The 20,200-nt window shown below is 38.1% G+C and overlaps 1 protein-coding gene across 1 annotated transcript in view; it reads left to right on the top strand.

Moving 5' to 3' along the window:
* LOC116448873 (dynein heavy chain 5, axonemal-like) overlaps positions 1-20,200 on the top strand; it is a 151,934-nt gene that overhangs the window by 38,368 nt on the left and 93,366 nt on the right. Inside the window, exons 36-41 of the mRNA XM_032119892.1 lie at positions 1,546-1,692; positions 3,240-3,412; positions 6,260-6,438; positions 12,549-12,736; positions 13,941-14,135; positions 19,853-19,987. Of these exons, the coding sequence (XP_031975783.1) occupies positions 1,546-1,692; positions 3,240-3,412; positions 6,260-6,438; positions 12,549-12,736; positions 13,941-14,135; positions 19,853-19,987 (1,017 nt within the window). The remainder of the gene's footprint in view (positions 1-1,545; positions 1,693-3,239; positions 3,413-6,259; positions 6,439-12,548; positions 12,737-13,940; positions 14,136-19,852; positions 19,988-20,200) is intronic.

Below are 20,200 nucleotides of genomic sequence, written 5' to 3'. Positions count from 1 at the left end.
TTGGTTTAATCTCAAACATGTGGAGAAGATGCCGTTAGCAACCAAGGTGTTATTAACTGTAACTGTGAATCTATGAAGGAGGAAGGGGAGGATGTGAACTAAAGGGTTGCAAACTACCATTTATCAGGAACATACAGTGAGATTGAACAAAGAACAAGTAACAACATCCTACCACAAAAGTAAATGGAGGGCAACTGTACCATGCTGTACTTCGATACTGCATGAAAGCAAGGGCTTAGACTATAGAGAGAACCATTTACTGCTACTTTTTCTGCAGTGTTCAAAATTTAAAAACGGCATAAACCTGCTTTTAGTCCACTCCAGCTCATAGAATAACTAGGTGCAAAGATTCTTTTGCATTAACAAGAAAACAACTTTTGTGGTTGTTTGGGCTGAACTGCATGTGTGTGTTTGGGGGGGCTGTGGAGGTTATTTAATTCTCTGTTAGTTTTAACAGAGTTTTTAGCATTTTTTTCCTCAGCAAACCATGTGAGTTGTAGACTCTGCATGTATTTACAGAAAGCTAGTGTGATTGTTCTTTCACACATTTGGAAAAGAAGTATAAATGAGCTGCTCTTTCTTAAATCTCAGTGTTTTTTGTTGTGTAGCAGGAGCATCACTGACAGAGGCTGATGCTGTTTACGTAAGTCAGTATTGTATTGTTGGTATTGTATTTTGTGGAACTTTGTAACAGATTTGGTACCACAAAATAAATTAGTATTTTAGCATCAGCATCTAAAATTATGCTACATTTTCTCCCTCCTCTGGTTAAAGGATGTCACAGATCTTCAGGTTCTTGTTCCCCCTAAAGAGTAGATACAGCTTGGGCTGATATATAATACCCAAAATCATTGACTGATGGCTCTGAATATATGCAGGGATGCAGTCAGCTGAAAATGTAATGTATAGTAGAAGGAGCAAGAGTCTTGGAATAAAATCTTACAGTGTGACCTGTTTATCTAGATATAACCTTATTGTACTCTGTCGGGTAAGAATGTGTGGATACAATATTGCTGTTAGCAAGGAATTTTCCTGCTTCTTTCTAAGCCGTGAGATACTTTTCTCTCTCACGAAGATATTTGCAGAAGTTCTGTAAGCAATGAACACCTGTGACCTTGTAGAGCTTTGTTTATGGTACAGTAGAAAAATATTTTGACAATGGATATTTAGGATTTTAGCCAATCACCCCAGGGGGGTGGCTGATCCTTTGTCCAATTAGACTATGAAGAAAAAAGTCTGTAAAAGAGTTTGTAAAATAATTAAGTAAATCAATCTTGCTGCACAATTCCTGCCTGCTGGATCTTCTCTCCTCCTCCCTACGGCTGCCGGACGCAGTAATATTTTACGGCATTAATAAGAATGCATGAATGGAAAGCAGCCTGCAAATCCAAGTTTAGGATTCCAAGCCTAATAAATACAAAGCAGAATATGGACATTATAAGCCTGGATGTTTTCAAAATTTTTTTGGTTTTTACTTTTTAATTCTAAATACTGGAAGAACAAATGATGTTTGTATTAATATGATCATTCTTGCTTGTGGAAAAGGTAATGCACACAACAAATCAGAAGTTCTTGGAACTTTTAAATGATTTGATTGACATGACAACACACAATCTGACAAGAATGGAGCGCACAAAATATGAAACTTTAATCACCATTCATGTGCACCAGAAGGATATCTTTGATGATTTGGTAAGTTTTGGAAAATCTTCAAGGGGCTTTCTGTATGTTAGGTCTCGCATATATAAAAAAATTATAAGCAGACCTTAGAATCTATTCTTTTTGAGTATCTCTGACATGACTGCTGTGATAGAGCATATCAAATTTATTCTGATTTAATATAGATGTCATGCAGTGAGAAGGGTGAATTATATAGGTGTGCTCATAGGTTTAGACTTCAGTTTTTAAAATGGTTGTTTATACTTATCATGTGTAAGCAAAAAAGTTTAGCTTTTAAAATTAACCTATCTTCTCAACTTGAAGATTTAATGCATTGATTGAAATGTAAATGTAGAAAATCTCCCTTTAGTATTCCCATCAATCTTGTGATTTCTAACCCAACCTATGTGTTGATGTAAGGTAATAATTATTCAAAGGTAAAAGCAGTGAGGCTTCAGTATTTGAAGAGGGTAGCAACAATAAATATGACAGATATTTTAATTTTTTTTATAACTGAGTTGCCTCAGGCTTCCTTTAGATAAGTATGTTGAATAAATGAAAGCATAATTATAAAAATGGAAGTAAAATAACTTCCAAAGGGCTTGAATGATGCAATTCATTCAATAATTCAATAATGCAATACTGCATTGCTTAATTTATGCATATATGTTAGGAAGATAAAAATCCAGTTCATGTGTAAAGAAAAATAGAAAATAATAAGGAAAAGTACTGAACTCTAGAAAGAAAACTACTGGCTTCTAAGATAAGTGTGGGGTTTTATCCTCTGCCTGTAATTTTTAATTTATCTTCATAACTATTTCCTTAATTAATTTAATGTCACATTGTAATAAAATTATGTAAAATTGGTTAAATTTAAAGGTCCTGTATATGAAATAAAAAGTCAGGAGCAAGTCCAAAACTGGGGAGAGGGTTCTTAAGTGGTATATGTAATAATATCCTTCTCTCTTAAAACATTCTATTCTCTGCTGAACACATCCTTTTGTGATTGAGATAAAGGAGAGGGAAGTGGCTGAGGTTCCAGAACCTCCTCTTCACCTTACACCATGTTTTCAAGGCCAATAACCAGGGCAACGTGGTTATTGTAAGAGGCCAGTGATTTTGAGATCCAGCGCCAATAATAATGAAACAAGATCTATTAATTACCACAAGTCTAAATATGTGCCTGGCAAGTTCATACTGAGAAACACAACCCAAATAAACAAGCACATAGATGTCTATACAATGTGTTCAAGTATTGTCCACAATTTGGTATTTCTGTGAGTAATGGTGCAGATGCCATGCAGGACAGACAGTATTGTTAATTTTTTATGTTTTCCATGACTTTTTCAATATCTCTGTAAGACAAAATTCATAATCTCTGTGCAAAATTCAGAGGAAAATCAAAGTGGACAGAAGTTTCAGAGCATGTCATAGAGACAGGTTTGAAAAGATAATTCTGGATATCTTGACTCCTGACAGATTCTGTGCTCATTCTTCAAGGTAATGAATTTATATGAAGTAGGCCTTTTTTTCCTGTACTGATTCATTTCTGCGTTAATGATCTTTCTTTTCCATGATAGGTCCGCATGAACATTAAATCTCCGTCTGATTTTGAATGGCAAAAACAGTCTCGATTTTATTTTCTGGAAGACTTGGATAAATGCATTATCAAAATCACTGATGTAGAGTTCACCTACTGCAATGAATACTTAGGGTGTACAGACAGGCTTGTTATAACTCCCTTAACTGACAGGTATTTATAAAAGAAATGAAGTGAATAGTATTGGAGCTAAGATTTGATTCCTTTGACTTAATTCTTTTAACTTTCACGAGCCAGAATTACTTAGGTTGCACTATAGTGCTGCAATATCGCTGGTGAACAGCAGAGGCCAGTGCTTATATATTCAGCTATTGAAAGCAGGTTGAATTTGAGTGTTTGCTTGAGCGTTGTGATTGGCGTTGAAAAACTTACTTGTTCTCAAGATAAATGCACCTGAACACCATACACTTCACCAGCCTAAACAGAGTCAATCTAAGCACCAATATATTGCTGCCTTCAATAAGCAAGTAGTTGCATGAGAATTTGGTATTACAGCAAGTGATTAATTTGAAGTCACCCTGTAGGAAAAAGCAGTAACACAGGACATACCATTGGATAACTAGCACAAGTATGGTTTTAAGCAAGGCCTATGGGGAACTGCAGGACTATAAACATAGAAAAACTCTGAGGGCAAACATAAGGAGAACTTTTTATTGCTGGAATGTTAGTTACACAGCACAATACCATTAGATGCCAATTTTCCTGAAGTACTTGGTTAGTCCAGGCAAGAGACAGATGTATTTGCTATGCCAGAGCTTGTTCTTTTATATGTGGATATGAATGTCAAAATACTTTGCATGGTCGATCATTTATAGGATCATAGCATTATAGGGTGTTTTAGATTGGGTGGTTTGGAGGGCTTCAAAGATCATCTGGTTCCAACCCTCTTAGGCTGGGACATTTCCCAGTAGACCAGTTTGCTAAAAACCCCATCTAGAGTTAATTTTGGAATTTTCTTTGCATTGTCTGTGCTACTAGCTTTTATTTACTAATGAAAATTCAGATTTTTTCCTGAAAAAAAATTACTCCCTGTGAGCTATTTAAGAAAGCCAGACCCCTGCGTGTGGATACCTGGCTTTTAATAAATAACACACATCTCCCAAATTCTATGTTATGCACTACTGTTCCTATGTTAGACAGAGGTTTGTTTGCAGCAGTACACATGCACTTGATAAGTGGCTATGGTTGCACTACCACACTGACAATATTTTTGCCCACCAGGAGAGCCAATATCAAGAAAATGTTGTCGTTCAAAATTTATTCACAGAATTGAAAATCCAACATGGTCATGGCACCAAACCTGCCAGTGTTCAAAAGGTGTTTGGACAATGCTTTCAGGCATGTGGTGTGGTTTGTCCTGTGCAGAGGCAGGAATTGGACTAGAACTGGACATTGGATATATTATGATTCTACAACGTGCTGTGTCACACGAGATTGAAAATTAGCACAGGGTGACATGGTTGAAGAAAGCAAGCCTTTTAAATGAGTTTAAACTATAATAATAATAATAATAATAACCACAATGACGGAGAGAACAGGGATATCTCTCTTTGGACAACCCTGGAAGAGCCTAACGAAGCTGCAGGGATTGGAGGCTGTCCACTATCATGTTGAAAGGGTATTTGAAGAAGACATGTTTCCTAGTGTTAGCATGGGAAACTTATGTACCTAAGCAATGTTGCACAACAACAGGTTTTATTCCCTTTGTGGGCTTTTTCCATTTTAATATTTGTAATACTGCTATGTGGAGTTGTCTGAGCTTCTGAAAATTTTCAGGTAATGGTGTCTTTGTTCTGTTAATCAGTTTGGAGTCAAATGCTGTTTAGCTAATGATTTCACGTTCAGAGAGATTCCCTAAGCACATTATGAATACACACAGTTGGTAGTACATTGCATGATGATAATGGCACTGAAACTGAATGCTCCTACACTTCATATCAGACACAGTCCATGTCATGGCATACACCAAAAATGAAATGGAAGGTCTATATAAAACTTGTGCTGTGTATTCAGTTTGTCCTTACCTCATTTTCAGTAGCAACATCGTTAGGGAGTGCTATTTTTTATGTGTTAAATGACTGCCTGTTAACTGATCACTGAGTAATAAGATGATAAAGCATTCTTACTGCTATATTAGAAGGAGTATTCTGTTGTTTCATAAGAAGTCATATTAGGTGCTATCATTTGGGTTTTTTTCCAGTGCCCATTTTATCTCCCTGCATATATAATAAAGCTATTGAGTTTCACAGTGCTGAAATGTGTTTGCTGTGATTTTTGACCATTGGAGACTAGAGCAACAGGCTTTCTACACCCTTCAGTAACCTCCAGACCATTAGGGGAGGCTGAGACTTAAACCTGAGGATCTCAACCCAGGATGGAGACTGAAGCAGAAGATGATCATAGGACTCATGGATTCCTTCTCTTTCTCCATTGCCCATTGCAATATTCCCTCTCATCCATTACCCTCCTGGAACTCAAAGACCTCATGTGACTGGCAGCAATGCTATGGTTTGGCTGCTACAGAAATGTCAAGAACAGGAGGTGCTTTCATGCTCTGTGCCTTCCTACTGCCAGATCAGAGAGCCCATCTTGAATGCTCTGAGGAGAGAGTAGGAGGGAGGGGGAAAAGGCAGAAATCCAGTGGCTCTGGGTGCTGCAGAATGAGGTTAAGTCACGGAGGAAGGGTGTATAGTAGTCTGAAAAAATCACAATACTATAGTATTTTGGTATTCAGCATTTAGAATTAGCCTGTGGATTTCCTGGGCTGTTGCAGTCATGGCTGTGCTGGATGAATGCTTTTCTGCAGGTCAAGCAAAGTTGGTCCTGGTAACTCAGCTGCACAGTGTGCAAAGAGGGTGACTGAGGACTCACTGTATGGAAGTACAACCACTTCTGCCCCCTTCCCCAGCTCTGGATAATATAACTGTTGTGGTTGCATTGATGGACCTCAAGTAATTAATGGAAGGAAAAGATTCACAGATCTGTTTGTTCTGTCTTTAGGTGTTACATCACTCTGGCACAGGCCCTGGGCCTGAGTATGGGTGGTGCACCAGCAGGACCTGCCGGGACAGGGAAGACAGAGACAACTAAAGACATGGGCAAATGCCTGGGAAAGTATGTTGTTGTTTTCAATTGTTCAGACCAAATGGACTACAGAGGACTTGGTCGTATTTATAAAGGTAAGAAAGTATCTCCTTTGTTCATTTTAGAGTCATAAACTTTTGTCCCTTCAGTAGTGAGTTAGCAATGATTTGGAGGGCATTTTCATTCCGTTTCCTCTTCTTTCCAGGCACTCATCAACTTTACCTGATATTTGATTTTATTTGATTTTTCCCCTTTTTTTCCTGCATGCTTTCCAGTATTTTTTTCTGTTCAAATATTATTGGATGGTGTTTCCTATCTATGTCTACTTTTCCTTTTCCCTTTTAATCCTACTGGTTTTTTAATGCCTCTATCCCACCCATCTCATGTGGAGAGGATTTATATTTATTATTTGCCAGATTTGTGTTGAACAAGACAATCAAATGTGAAGCTTAATGATATCGTGCAAGGCAGGGAAATATGCAAAATGTTGCAGTGTCTCATTTCAAACCCTGGGACTCTCTTGAGACCAGGAAAATGAGACAGTGGTCAAATTCTGATAACTCTTCATGATAAACAAAGCTTTGAATTTAGTTTTGCAAAAAGTGATTAGTGATCCCAAATGTGTAGGCTCCATTATAATGGTCTGTTTTCTTGTGTATAGCTGCATTTATATATGGACTGACAGACCACAGAATGCCACCATTTTCTGTGAGTGGTGGGCTTTTAACTCTAACATAAGGTATCATAAACAAAATTTTCACAGTTGTAATAAGGCTAAAATATAATCTGGGGGTAATATTTAGTTTTAATTAAGAAGCCAACAAAGCTGGCCACGATTTTTTAAACAGAGGAACATTTCTGAGCTAGAGACTGAACCACCTATGCATGTGAATACCTTCAGTTAAGGTCACAAGTTTCTCAAAGCACCTCTTATAACCCCCACAGCTTTCAGCCAACTTTTGATTGCACATCTTGTATCATGTGTGCAGACCTTTAGTGTCAGAGGTTTATTTTGCTCACTGTTATTGGACAGAAGAGGCCTGGGATGTCTGAATATGCTCATAGTGCCAATATACTGGGTCTCTGCTGTACCTGCAGCCATCAGTCTGTAGGGGAGATGTTAGCCTTGTTTCTCCTTGCAGTGGGTTTGTTTTTGATCTCACCAAGCTCTTGTCTTCTTCTGCTCTACTCCTTCTGTGAAAATGTTTGTATCTCTTTATGTTCACTTCTTTGTATTAAACTGTTTGTGACTTGTGTCAGTTCAGACACCTAGTTTTGTATCCTTGCTTTTTTTTCTGTCTTCTTATCCTGAGCACTTTGGTAACTTATCCTTTCCCATTTCAGATTGAGGCAATAGTGGTAATTGCAGCTTGTCGTTGATTTCTTTTATTAAAACTGGACACAATTTCTGTGTCTAAGAGCACAAGTTGAATTTTAGGGCTCAGCTTTCTTTTTCTGTTGTTTTTCTATAAGCTGACCATTTTCCATGTAATATTGTCATCATATGCTGCAGAAGAAAAGTAGTACTGTGTAGTGTGTCCTTCTTCTCTGGCTGCCTCATTTAATGGCATGCTGGTGTTCAATATGAGCTAGAAAAGATGTTTATAGAACTCATCTAATTGCTGCTCAAGCAACCATGATGCCTGTGACTGCTTATCTCAGTAAATTTGCAAGTGGGATTGTAGCTTGCCTCTCAGAGAATTTGCCTGAGAATTAGGTAATAGATCCAACTAAATAGAGCCTGAATAGGGTGGGTTTTTGCAGCATTCATCAGGCTGTTGTGTGTCTGGGTGTAAAATTATATAAGACATTATTGCTTTAATTTGTGAAGGGACATATGAAGTCAGTTGTTTTGGACTTAGTGTCACTACTTGGAAGGACCTGGCTTGCAATCACCTTTTTTATGTCTTTAAAATATCTGCTATTTCTTGAAGAGTGGATATACTGAAATTAGGGAAGGAAATGAGCTCCTTTTGATTTAATATAAACAGCAAAGTGAGTTCAGATGAAGATTCTTTACTGCATATGAGGTCTTTAATGGAAAAAAGGGATAGTTCTTCTCAGCCGTAGAAGCACTTTCATGCAGACTGATAAGAAAGTTCTCATGAAACACACTACATATTTCAGTGCACACAATGTGAAATTTTTCAGACTTCCACGTCTGTGATAGGTTTGGTGCTCCATCACCAGTGTTTCCAAACCCAAACTTTTCACTTTATGTGGTGGTGTGGGTCAAGTCATCAGACATTAGCAGGTTTAGCAGTGAGGAGAAAAGAGGCAGGGAGAGGTGGTGTTGGCCTGCCTGCAGGCATGTTTCCAGACTTCTTCTGTAAAGACAAGAAGTTGGATCTTCAGAAAAAAAGAAATAGAAAAATATAACTAATACAGCATATATGGTATACTATAAAATTATGATTTGAAGTTCTGGTTGGGTCAGAGTTGAGGTTCGGTCTTCCTGTTTCCCTGTTCCTATCTCTTTTGTTTTTCTGTGTTATTCAAGAAATTCATAAGCAGATGATCTAATTGATATGTTCAAGGCCTGGACTTTCATCTTTGATAGTTTTGTTTCTCAAATTTGTACCAAAATGTTGGTTGAGATACAACTTGTCACCTCAACTGGACCAGAGCCAACCTGAGAAAGTACCAGGGATGCAAGAGGGAAGATGAATTTTCAAGTTTTCTATATCAAATTCAGGTTTGTAATTGCCCATGAATAGCAAACCAGGGATACTTCATCACTGTTCCTGAGAAGTGTTGGTGGATACCCTTTAAAAAACATTTTGTCTGTGGTTGCCAGTAGATGGGTATAAAAGTTGTGTTTGCTTTGGTTCTGTTTCCTATAGTTACAGTCAAACAATTCCAGTCTTACCTGAAGTAACTTTTTGTGATTTGGTATTTAATGCAATATTTAATGTAAGATTTTATATTTATCTTAATTCAGAAGGTGAATACACAAGTCTGGCACTCTATAAATTATTTCAGAACCAATGATTAGTTTTTAGTTTGCTGCTTCTGGGTTGCACTTTGGCTAGACAGAGCTTTGTTTCAGTGACATTTCCATTGAATTATGTCACTATGGTGCTACTCCTGTGTAAAATCTGGGGGGGGAAAAAAGAAAAATACACAGATATGCATTTTATAGTCTGAGGGGCTAATAGCTATTCTGTGAGATTCTTACATCATGTGAGAACCAGGTTTGGAGGATATCTGTACTGATTGGGGCCGGGTTGTTGCCACAGTTTTTAGATATAATTAAAGATCTCTTTAATCCTGTCCTTTATTTTCTGCTTTTACTCCATTTCTGTGTTTGATAACCATAATATATTCAGCATGGGAGCAGAATTTAATTCACAATATGACAAAATTACATTGTCTCTTGTTTTGCAGCAGAGAGTTTGCTTGCTGTGCCTTTGCTTGTGTGTATGTTTTTAGCATACGTGTGGTTTTTTTCCTTTTTCTTTTTCTTTTTAAGCACCACTAGAATTAAATAATTTAGCAAGAACTGAATTTATTCAAAGCTGTGGGATATTGGCTTTCCTGAGAATGAGGTTTCCTAATTGCATGCAGCAGGTGGCATTACAGAACAAGTGAATTTTTTTTCCTTTCCCAAAGAAAAATTATTTGGTCAGAACTGAATCTCACCATTCTATAGAGAAATTAATTTCAAAACCCTTTAAGATACAGACAGTAAGTGTAAGAGACAATATTATATGGAACTAAGTTCTTAGATAAAGAATATCCAGCTTTAGAGCTTTTCCTTGTTGTATCCTGAAGAGTAGATACTAATGTTAAATAAACAAAGCAGAAACCCCACTTTTTTGGGTTTCTTTTTAGAATGGATCCTAGGAGTCATGTAACACATGTAGGAAAAGGGGACAAATGCATTTGAAAAATCTCCACAATAATTTTTTTATAGGGAGCAGCAAGAATGGGGCAGCTCCATGAGGGAAGACAAGCCAGGAGCCCAGGGTGACCAGGACAGAGGCAAGGGCAGGGACTTCTCTCACCAGGGCACAGTCCCACAGTGCCTAGGAAGGGCAGGTTGTTGACAGCTTGTTCCCATCAGCAGTCCAGTGACCATTAGACAATGTGAAAGGACCAGCTGGATACAGGGTCCATCTAGGAAGTTCAGTCAGAAACAGCAGGAGACAGGACTGGAGGTAAAACTGTGGAGTTGTGGGCTCCTCCAGGAAGTTCATTCAGCAATTCAGGATAACAGGAGATGGGACTGTGCCCAGCCCTGCACACAATACAGTTTGGACCTGCCTGAGCTACAATGGAACTCCTGGACTGGAGGACAGAGTGTATGTAGAAGCCTCAGGGAGGGCTGTTGAGGGCATCCAGGGCCCAGATATTCCTCACAAAAGGAGGGGAACATCAGTTAAAGGACTTGCTGCCACACCAGTGAAGTCAAGGAACATTCTTAATTTGTGTTCAAAGACAGTAGGATTGAGTATTTAATGTTTTAAATTTGGTAACTGTCTATAGAATTACTTTAATCTTTGTATCATTATGGCATTGTGGTTTTGTATATATTCCACTTGCTTTTAATTTTTAAAATTAAGTCCATGTAACTTTTCATTCTCTCCAAGTTATTTTCCTTTGGAGTGTCTTTTTTCCCTACAATATGACAGAAATTAATTAGAAGCAGTTTAGGGAAGGATTAAATATGGAATTGAGATAAGTTCACGGGAGATCTGCAGTATTGCCCAGACTGAATCAAGTCTTAAGAAACCAATTTTGGTTGTACTACCACTGATTTTTATCTGGTTTGACTCCTCTAGTTTTGTTTTTCCAAAATTACATGGGTAAAAAAGACCAATTGATGCAACATTATTAGAAGAATTGGTTAATGGGCATGAAAAATGCATAAAAAGTGAATGTCAGAAAAGAAACATAAAAGCAGCCTTAATGGCATTTGGAGTAAGATGAGAGTTTCTAGAGGAACATCTTAAAGGGCAAGAGAAGATCAGACAAGGAAAAGTATAGGGAAGGGAAGTAGCAGATTATGAGAACAGGCTGAGAAAAAGCAAGAGAAGGAAAAAAATTGAAAGCGAAAGGAAGACAAAGTGAAAAAATACATCTTCATAGTATTAGTATTGATTTTTTAATACTTTCTCTTGGACTATCTAAAGTTCTTAAGGAATTAACATAAACCACCCATAGATTTATTTTACCAGTGCTATAGACATTGCCATATAAAGTATGGGGATTCAGGGGAGCTTTGGGCATGGTTATTTAGCACTGCAAACACACAAATGCCTTTTCTTGGACATGTGCTTTATTTATGCATTTAGCACTGCCTTCAAACTGCTTAAGCCAAGCTGAGCTGCACCAGTCCAGTGGAGTGAATTAAACACTTCTGAACATTTGTAGGTACGGACCCAGGCAATAGGAAATAGGAGTCCAGTGTGGTCTTTGGGAAGGGAGAGAGGGCATCCATGAAGCTCCCGCATAGACTTACTAGCCTTTGTCTCTTGTGAAATGGGTGTGGAACAGCAGGGGGTTACATAGCTTTCCCAGTACTGCTCTGGAATGCTGCCACTGTGGACCCTCCTATTTCAATCCTGTTAGCATGACACAGGAGTACTTGACTCTCCCAAAAGCCATTAATTTCATGATGTTTGTGGGTACTACTGTCTGTCTAAAACTCCATGGCCTGTTCCAAATAACAATTCTAAGTGTGACATCAGATTCTTTCCTCGCTCTTGAACGGTAGGATGTTAATCTCCAGTAATTTTTTGCCTATGAAATAATTGTTATAAAATGCTACAATGCTTCTGTCAGAAATGTAGTGGTCTCTGTTTGGTTTTGTGCTTTTCATTTAGGTAGGTGTTTCTCAAGCTCATCTTTGACAACTTCACCCCCTGCATAGATGAGTTTCCATGCTATATGCACATTTATGCTATTATATGGTACTGTATACAGTATTATTGAACACTTTCTCCCTAATGGTTGCTATAGAAGTCTAGGATTCTTTGTGAAGAAGTTTATGTATCTTTCATTCAAGGGGTGATACTTTTTCTGCGTGTCATTAACGCACAGCCCACTTTATTTTCAGTTTTTACTTTCCTTTTTACTCCGTGTTCATGTTTGTTCTTCTCATGTTACACTAAGTTGCATAGACCATACTCTATTTTGTATATAAATTACTCTTGTTTGATCTGATATTTTAACAGAATATTTCCCTTTTTGCTTTTCTTAGGTTTAGCTCAGTCAGGTGCATGGGGTTGCTTTGATGAATTTAACCGCATTGAACTTCCAGTTTTATCAGTGGCTGCTCAGCAGATACATATTGTACTTCAGTGTAAGAAAAAAAAGAAACCTCAGTTCACTTTCACTGATGGTGACGTCGTTGACATGGACAGAGAATTTGGTATATTTCTGACTATGGTATGTCTGTAAATACATGTAAATTGCATCATTGTGAAAAATCTTTCCTGTTTCATTTCCTGTTGAAATTTTCCTGTTGAAATATTGGAACTGTCTGTTAGAAAATAGTTAATGAAACTTGAACAATAATTTGGTAAAATCATTATGATATTATTTTCTCTTGTTCATATTTTTTAACTGGCTCTTAGGACTTGAGGTATGGATTTACCATTAACTACATATTTTAAGGACTTTTTTAGTTAATATTTGGCAGATTGAGATTAAGTTTAACCCCCTTATATTTTTAGTCAAAGTCTATCAAAATAAACCAGAAGTAATTGACCACTGCAAGGACTACTGTAGTTGGTCTGGTCAGTATTTTACCACCTGTGAAATACTTTTGACCACAGTCCTAGAAGACAGCATGAAGGAAACCACCTTCACTCTGGTTCACTGGCCTCCTGAAGATTTTTCCTTGGTGTCTGTGGACTGCTTCTAGCAGTGCAGGAGGCAAACCAAGCTGGAAAGTGTAAGAATACCTTAAAAGCATCTTTGTATCTCTCCCTCCTTAGCTACCTATATACCCTTAACTCAAAATGGAAACCTTTGTTTTAGGGTGTCCTACCTTTGAAAAAGTGTTAATGTTATCACTGTAATTTGAGAAAGAGGGCAAATAAGTGCCATAAAAAGGCCAGGGGGAAGACAGTTTGGAAAGAGCTGAAAGAGATTAAGAAGTTACCGCTGCACAGCTAGTTGTCACAACTGAGTCATGCAGTACTCATATGAATGACTTAGACATCTTCAGTGAAAGGTCAGATCCATTACTTTAAATTATACTCAGTAATGGCTTGCACTGCTTGACTGACTTTGCACTGAAATGGTTGGGAATGCTCACAGGGGACAGTAACCTCCTGCACTGGAACGCTGTCAAGATTCTGAGGAAGTAACCATCTAAAAGAGCTCCAGCAAGATCTGTAAGTGGCTGTCAGTCCATATCTGTGGGTCTTGGACATCTCCAAACAATATGTGATACCCCATAGTTCATGAACTGCAGTATTGAGGCAACTGTGTACTGATGGGTAATTGTGACATGTTCAAGTTATCCTTTGTAATATCGCATGTGCTCATCATTTGGCATGTGTTTGCCAAATGATAATCAGGAAAGATAAAACTTTCTATTGTGCCATTATTATATATTGTTTGGGTTTATAAATTGCATTTTCAGAACCCCGGCTATGCGGGACGACAGGAACTTCCTGAAAATCTGAAGATTCTGTTTCGCACGGTTGCCATGATGGTGCCTGACCGTAGCATTATTATGCGAGTCAAGCTGGCAAGTGCTGGTTTCCGAGACAACCAAGTCCTTAGTCAAAAATTCTATACACTCTACAAACTCTGTGAAGAGCAGTTATCTAAACAGGTAAAATAAATATTTGTCCAACTATAAGCTGTCACTAGATGGATATGGAGATAATATACTTTCATAGAATATGTAATTATTTTCACACTCATGAGCCTATACATTTTTAGGGTTTTCAGTTTCAAGTTCCAGAAACAGAATCTGAAATGATCATGTTGTTTTTACTTTTCACAGTAAATTGAGTAATATAGGGAGTTTGATTTGCAATTTGTAGACAGAGTGCAGTTACCGGAGGAGTTATGAGGAATGGTGTATATTGCTGTGCTGAACTTGCAGAGGACACATTTTTCAATGTCTTCACTTATGAAGGCCAGATCTATTTCAGAGGCAGTGTAAGAATTGTAACTAACTACAGAGTGCCTACAAGGCTCTGTTTTGCTGAGTGGTCCTAGAAACAGAAAACTGCTATTCCCTTTAGGATAGGGTATTTAAGTGGAAACAAAAGTGGTTCTTGCCTTTTGAATGCCCTGTACTGGCTGTCCACTAGAGGGTCTCAATGAGAAATTGTTGGAACAGTGGATAAATTGTAGCTCAAATGCCTGCTTGGGTTGAATAGTGATGAACCTGGGCTAACTGACGATAGTCTCTATTAAATAATTTCAGTTCTATACCATATATATATTAGTGCCTGGCGTTTGTAAGATGAAGTTTTCTTATTGCCTCGGTTTGTGTGGTCATTTTTTGTCCAGGAGATGTTTCTTTCCTTTAGTGTGAAAAAGGCATGTAAGCAGGCATCAGGAATTTGACCTTCTACCTCTGCAAAAGTGCTTTGCTTGTTTTGTGTTGTCACAGATTCTGGAACTGGTTCACCCTTGGACAATGTACTTAAAAATTTAATGCACACACCCAAACAAAACCTAACTGTGTACAAAACTTATTTTAACTATCTTAAGGGTGTACAATGTTTTATGCACAATGATTACTGCATCTACACAATGAGTGCAGAATTTCTCTCTGTAGTTTGGTCATTTCTTCAGCAGATATTGCCCTGCAGCCTCTGAGATAGCAAGATTCTCCATTTATCATGTTAATCAACATACTGAGCATATAAGCAAGCCTTATCAGTTGGCCTAGGGAATCATAGGAACTGCCCAGAGGACTCTGTGAAACTGCCTGAAATTCCCACCCAGAAAACTCCTGTGCCAATTAGTCAAATGCTTTGTTGTCAAGGCAGGTAGCTCAATCACCTTGTCTCAGATCAGTCCTTTGCCTCATATATGCTGATGCTAGCAAGGAAGTTCCTTCATATTTATGAAAATTAATGACCAAGTGCTCTGGGTGTGCACATGGGCACAGCCCTTACACACTCAGCTACATCACAATTTTATATCTGCATCTTACGCTTATATCTTTCTTATAACTTAAATTCCGTAGTTCTTTCTATGTAAGGCATGATGTCAGTGGGGAATAGTCTTCCATGAGTATTTATAATATTTCTTCAGAACCACCTAACATTTCTACAGTATTCATCAGAGAAGCCTGCTATGGTGATCTTTCTTCTAACCATTTATATCATGTATCATATAATGGATCACTATACTCGGTATCATGAACTAGGAAGCACAGCTTTCTGCAAGCCCATGGTAGTATGCTAGTTTGTCCTGCCTGTGCCTGTGAGCAGCCCTTTGGACAGTCCTGCTCTTGTATAAATCCATTATATACTGTTATAAAATCAGAGAAAAACTGACGGGTTCTATACATCTTCTCAAAGTGACATCAGCTAGAGAGGCTCAGCACCTTGTCTAGATGAGCTTTGACTATCTCCAAGGATAAACGCTGCACAGCCTCTTTGGTCAAGCTGTTGAAGTGTCTGACCACCTTGTCTAGTCACTATTTGGTCTGTGAGGATGTTATTGGAGACAGTGTTGAAATCTCCTGGAATGGCTCTGCCAGGCTGTGTTGCCCTTCTAGCAGATATTGGGGTGTGTCAAGCTCCTGCTGAGGATCAGGGCTTGCAAAGATGAGGCTAATTCCAGTTGTTGAAAGAAAGATTCATCAGCTTCTTCCTTATCAGGATGTTTGCAGCAGACATCTGCCACAATGTTGTTGAGCCCTCTAATTCTAACACAAATTCTCTCAGCTGGGCTCATTAGCCGTCCTAAGGGAAAGCATTCCTACTCTTTGACTTTTAGGGGCAATTCCCTATCCCTCCATCCTGGCTTGTCCTTCCTAAAGAAGCTGTATCCATCCATTGTGCCTATCCCCCCACATTTCCTAGTTTGACTGTAACCCTGTAAAGCTGTACCTGCACACAGAGCTGTAATATTTCCCTGTTTTGTTGTCATGCTGCATGCCTTAGCAAACAGGCACTTCAAATTAGCAGCTGCTTCTGCTTCTGCCACAATGCTGTTCTCTTCACCCTTCCTTATCTGCACACATACACTCGAGAAGGGTCACTTTCCACACTGTTCCACAATTCTTGACCTCTCTCTTGTCCACCACAGACTGGATCTTCTGCTTCTCTGTTGGGTCCACCACTTCCTCACTTGAATGTGTGTTGTTATTGTAGTAGTAATGAAATAATTTGAAACACTTGCTAAAGTTCCTTGTGAAGTTTGTTGTAGGTTGGGGAATACACCCAGTGTAATATGTAATTATATAGAGAGAGATCTAATGAGTTAATCAGATTAGATACAGGAGTCTCATGAACTGAACATATTTCTAAGAGTACTGTGGGACATAAATTGCTTCTGTGTAGCCAGAAAACAAAAATTATAAAGTACAGACAGTCTTCGAGGCATATTTGATTAGACATTAGGAAGAAATTCTTGACTGTAATGGTAGTGAGACACTGGAACAGGTTGCTCGGTGAGGTTCTGGACTCCCCATCTCTGGAAATGTTCAAGGCCAGGCTGGATGGGGCTCTAAGTAACCTAGTCTAATGGAACATTTCCCTGCCCATGGCAGGGGGTTGGAACTAGATGATCTTTAAGGTCACTTCTAACTCAAACCATTCTGTGACTCTATAATTCATATTAATCTTTCTTTCCTAGTGGAACTTATTTATTTAATTTTTTGATGGTAAATTTGGAATTCCAAGTTAAGTAATGCTGGGTTTTCCAGGCAGTTGACTGGAAAGATCAGGATCACATAAAGAGCCAGTGCAATAGGAAATGGCAGAACACTGCCTGTTTTCAGCAGATGCAATATATCAACAGAAGAAAATAATAAACAAGCAAGCATTCACCAGCTGAACTTATGCCGCAGAAGATATAAAAGGAATGTGCCAGAAGAAATACATGAAGACCTCCAGACATTTTATACACACAAATGCAGACTCTGTAGAAAGAGGAACTCTGACTCACAAGTAGCCAAAGGCACCCAGAGTGACTGTCATCTCCTTCGGTAAAGAAAAACAATAAACAGTAAAGTAAAAGAATAGTCCTTAGCAAATGTGGGAAGCTCGAGGTGTCCACAAGCCTGTGCAGGAGTTATTCTGACAGAGGCCCCAAAGCTGAATTATTTGGCTTTGTTACAGGACTTCTTCCCCAGTACCTCCTTCCACAAAGCCTCACACAGCTTAGGAAAAAACAGAAACTGAAAAGAAAAACCTAAAAAAGCTTGAAAGCAAGTGAGGTGATAAGCCCCTTCTGGGAATCATCTCTTTAAGGTGCTTTCATATGGAAAAAACCACTGATATTCCTTTTTTCTTTTCCCCATGGAACAAACTATGCTTCTAGTACTGAGACCTTTTTTTTTTTTTCAGATTTTTTATTCTTCCTTACGAGAGCACCAGCTATACCACTGCAGTCCATTTTGCTCAAGCACAATCTTTAAAGATTGCTGTTAAAAGATGTAGCAAAGAAATAACTCGTAATCCACATTTGTCAGTAAACACGCGCTGTTCTGTGCCATTCCTGAAAGGCAAAACCATTGTAAAACTAGAAAACAGATTAAGGTAAATACGTGATTGTCACCTTGAACCACCCATCATGCATGTCAATTGGAATGCACCAGAAATTCTGTCTTTAAAAGTCATTTAAGTTTATTTTATATTTTCTAGTAGGTATGAAAGTATTTCTTCAAATTTAACAAAGTCATCGCTTCTATAGAATCATCAGCTGGTGTAAGTTGGAAGGGACCTCCAGAGGTCACCTTGTCCAACTTCCTGCTTAGCACATTAGTGCAGGTTGCTAAGGCACTTTCTGAGTTTTGAATATCTCTGAGGATGGAGATATTCATCCTCTCTGGGTACTTCTTCTGTGTTAGGCCACTCTCATTGTGAAGAATTCTTCATTACACAAACTGTTCCAATTTCCCCCTTTGAAAATTTTGACCATTGCCTCTTTTCCTTTCATGTAGTCATCATTTGCTGGACTCATTCCAGTATGTCAATGATAGTCATCTAGCATGGAGAAAAAGAAATGTATCAGTCCTTGTCATGATTCTGGGCATCTCACTAGGACATGCCATTTACCAAATAATGATGAAGGCAGGTGACATCTGACTTCATCAATGTCACATGAAGTTGTTAATCTTTTTGTGTTATTGTTACATCTACAAATAAGATTTCCTGGCAGTATGCGGCTGCATATTCATACCTAACTTTTTCAACTGGTAACAACCTGGCACCTGATTAAATAATAGAAAATGAGGCAGGGCAGAGCCTTGAGGAATCATCCAGTCACCTTTCTGGAGGAAAAATAATTCTTAATTAAATAATTTGCTATAAATGTTTGTCACTGTTCTTACCATTTTCTATTGATGGATAGGTTGCAGTTTCCCAGGCAACCTGATCCAAAGTTTCATTTTTGTTCTGGTCACAATATTTTCTCCAAAAGTTCGCTCGAATCCCCCTTGCTGTAGTTAAGCGCATTACTTCTTTCCCTTCCTTTTCCTCCTGTCTTCCTCTTTGCAGGTCTCTTTTGCACGTGGAAGACTTTTACCATCACTCATCCTGCATATTTGCTCTTCCTACTTCTACAGTAGATTTTGTATTACTTTTTCCAGATATAGCATGTTTTCTAGTCAACTGATAACATTTTTTTCTTTTCAAATTTCTCTTCCATAGGATTCATCTTCAAATGTGGAATCCAGCCTTTGGGCACAGTATAGAAATGCCAGCTACAATGGAAATATATTTTCAATTGTCCTAAAAAGGATACTTGTATTTTTATTGCCCACTAAAATTGCAGATAAGTCATTGGGCAGATTGTGACCTCAATGCAATGTCAGATATTTTTCCACAAAGCTTTCTGCACCTGATTTGTTTCTCAACTCAGTGAAGGAGAGTTGTTACTCTGTATTTGTGCAGTTGGTTGTTACCATCTGTAGTATTTTGCACTTGCCTTTAGTTAATTGCATCACACATAGATAATGTGTTGAATTTCTCTTGGTAATTTTGAACTTTAGATGTGATCTAGTTCACCAGTTTGGTATGATCTGCAAACCTAATCAATAAGTTATTTCTTACTGAAAATTCTGGGATTTATAGGGTCATTATATTTATTTGTCAGCCTGGGAAATAGGGGTGGGCTTTGTACCACCAGAAAGTACACTTTCTGGTATGGACATACAACACTAGAAAATATCTTCAGGATTTGATAACGACAAAACTGGAAATCTATTTGAAAAGACAAAGAGCTGTGAATTTAATCATATTTAGAAGTTCAATAACATTTATTTATTTAGTGAATTTAATTTTCAGCCCTCTCTTGAATTTTGTTTTGATCAGTTTGATCTTTATAGTTCCAATTTTGTTTATGCTTTATTTCAAGGTTCACTATGACTTTGGGCTTAGAAATATCCTGTCTGTTTTAAGAACACTTGGAGCAGTGAAAAGATCTAATCCCCAAGAGCCAGAGAAAACTGTTGTGATGAGAGTTCTGCGGGACATGAACCTCTCCAAACTGGTACTGTAACACTGGTGACTTTACCCAACAGAGTATTTTGTTTGCATTTTTAAGGATCTTTATTGTGCACTTTGAAAAGCTATTTTTCGTCAGCAGTTGGATACATTATTTTGCAGTTTTTAGTATGATTTATAAGTGAGTTGAGAATCAGAATACAGTTACTGTGTGAGCGCAATTTGTCTTTTAAGGAGAGGAAAACACATCATAAGCTTT

Source organism: Corvus moneduloides, chromosome 1 (assembly GCF_009650955.1).
Source record: "Corvus moneduloides isolate bCorMon1 chromosome 1, bCorMon1.pri, whole genome shotgun sequence".
In the NCBI taxonomy this organism is placed as follows: Eukaryota; Metazoa; Chordata; class Aves; order Passeriformes; family Corvidae; genus Corvus; species Corvus moneduloides.
The sequence above is the reverse complement of the archived record's forward strand: the minus strand, read 5'-3'. Positions and strand labels throughout refer to the sequence as shown.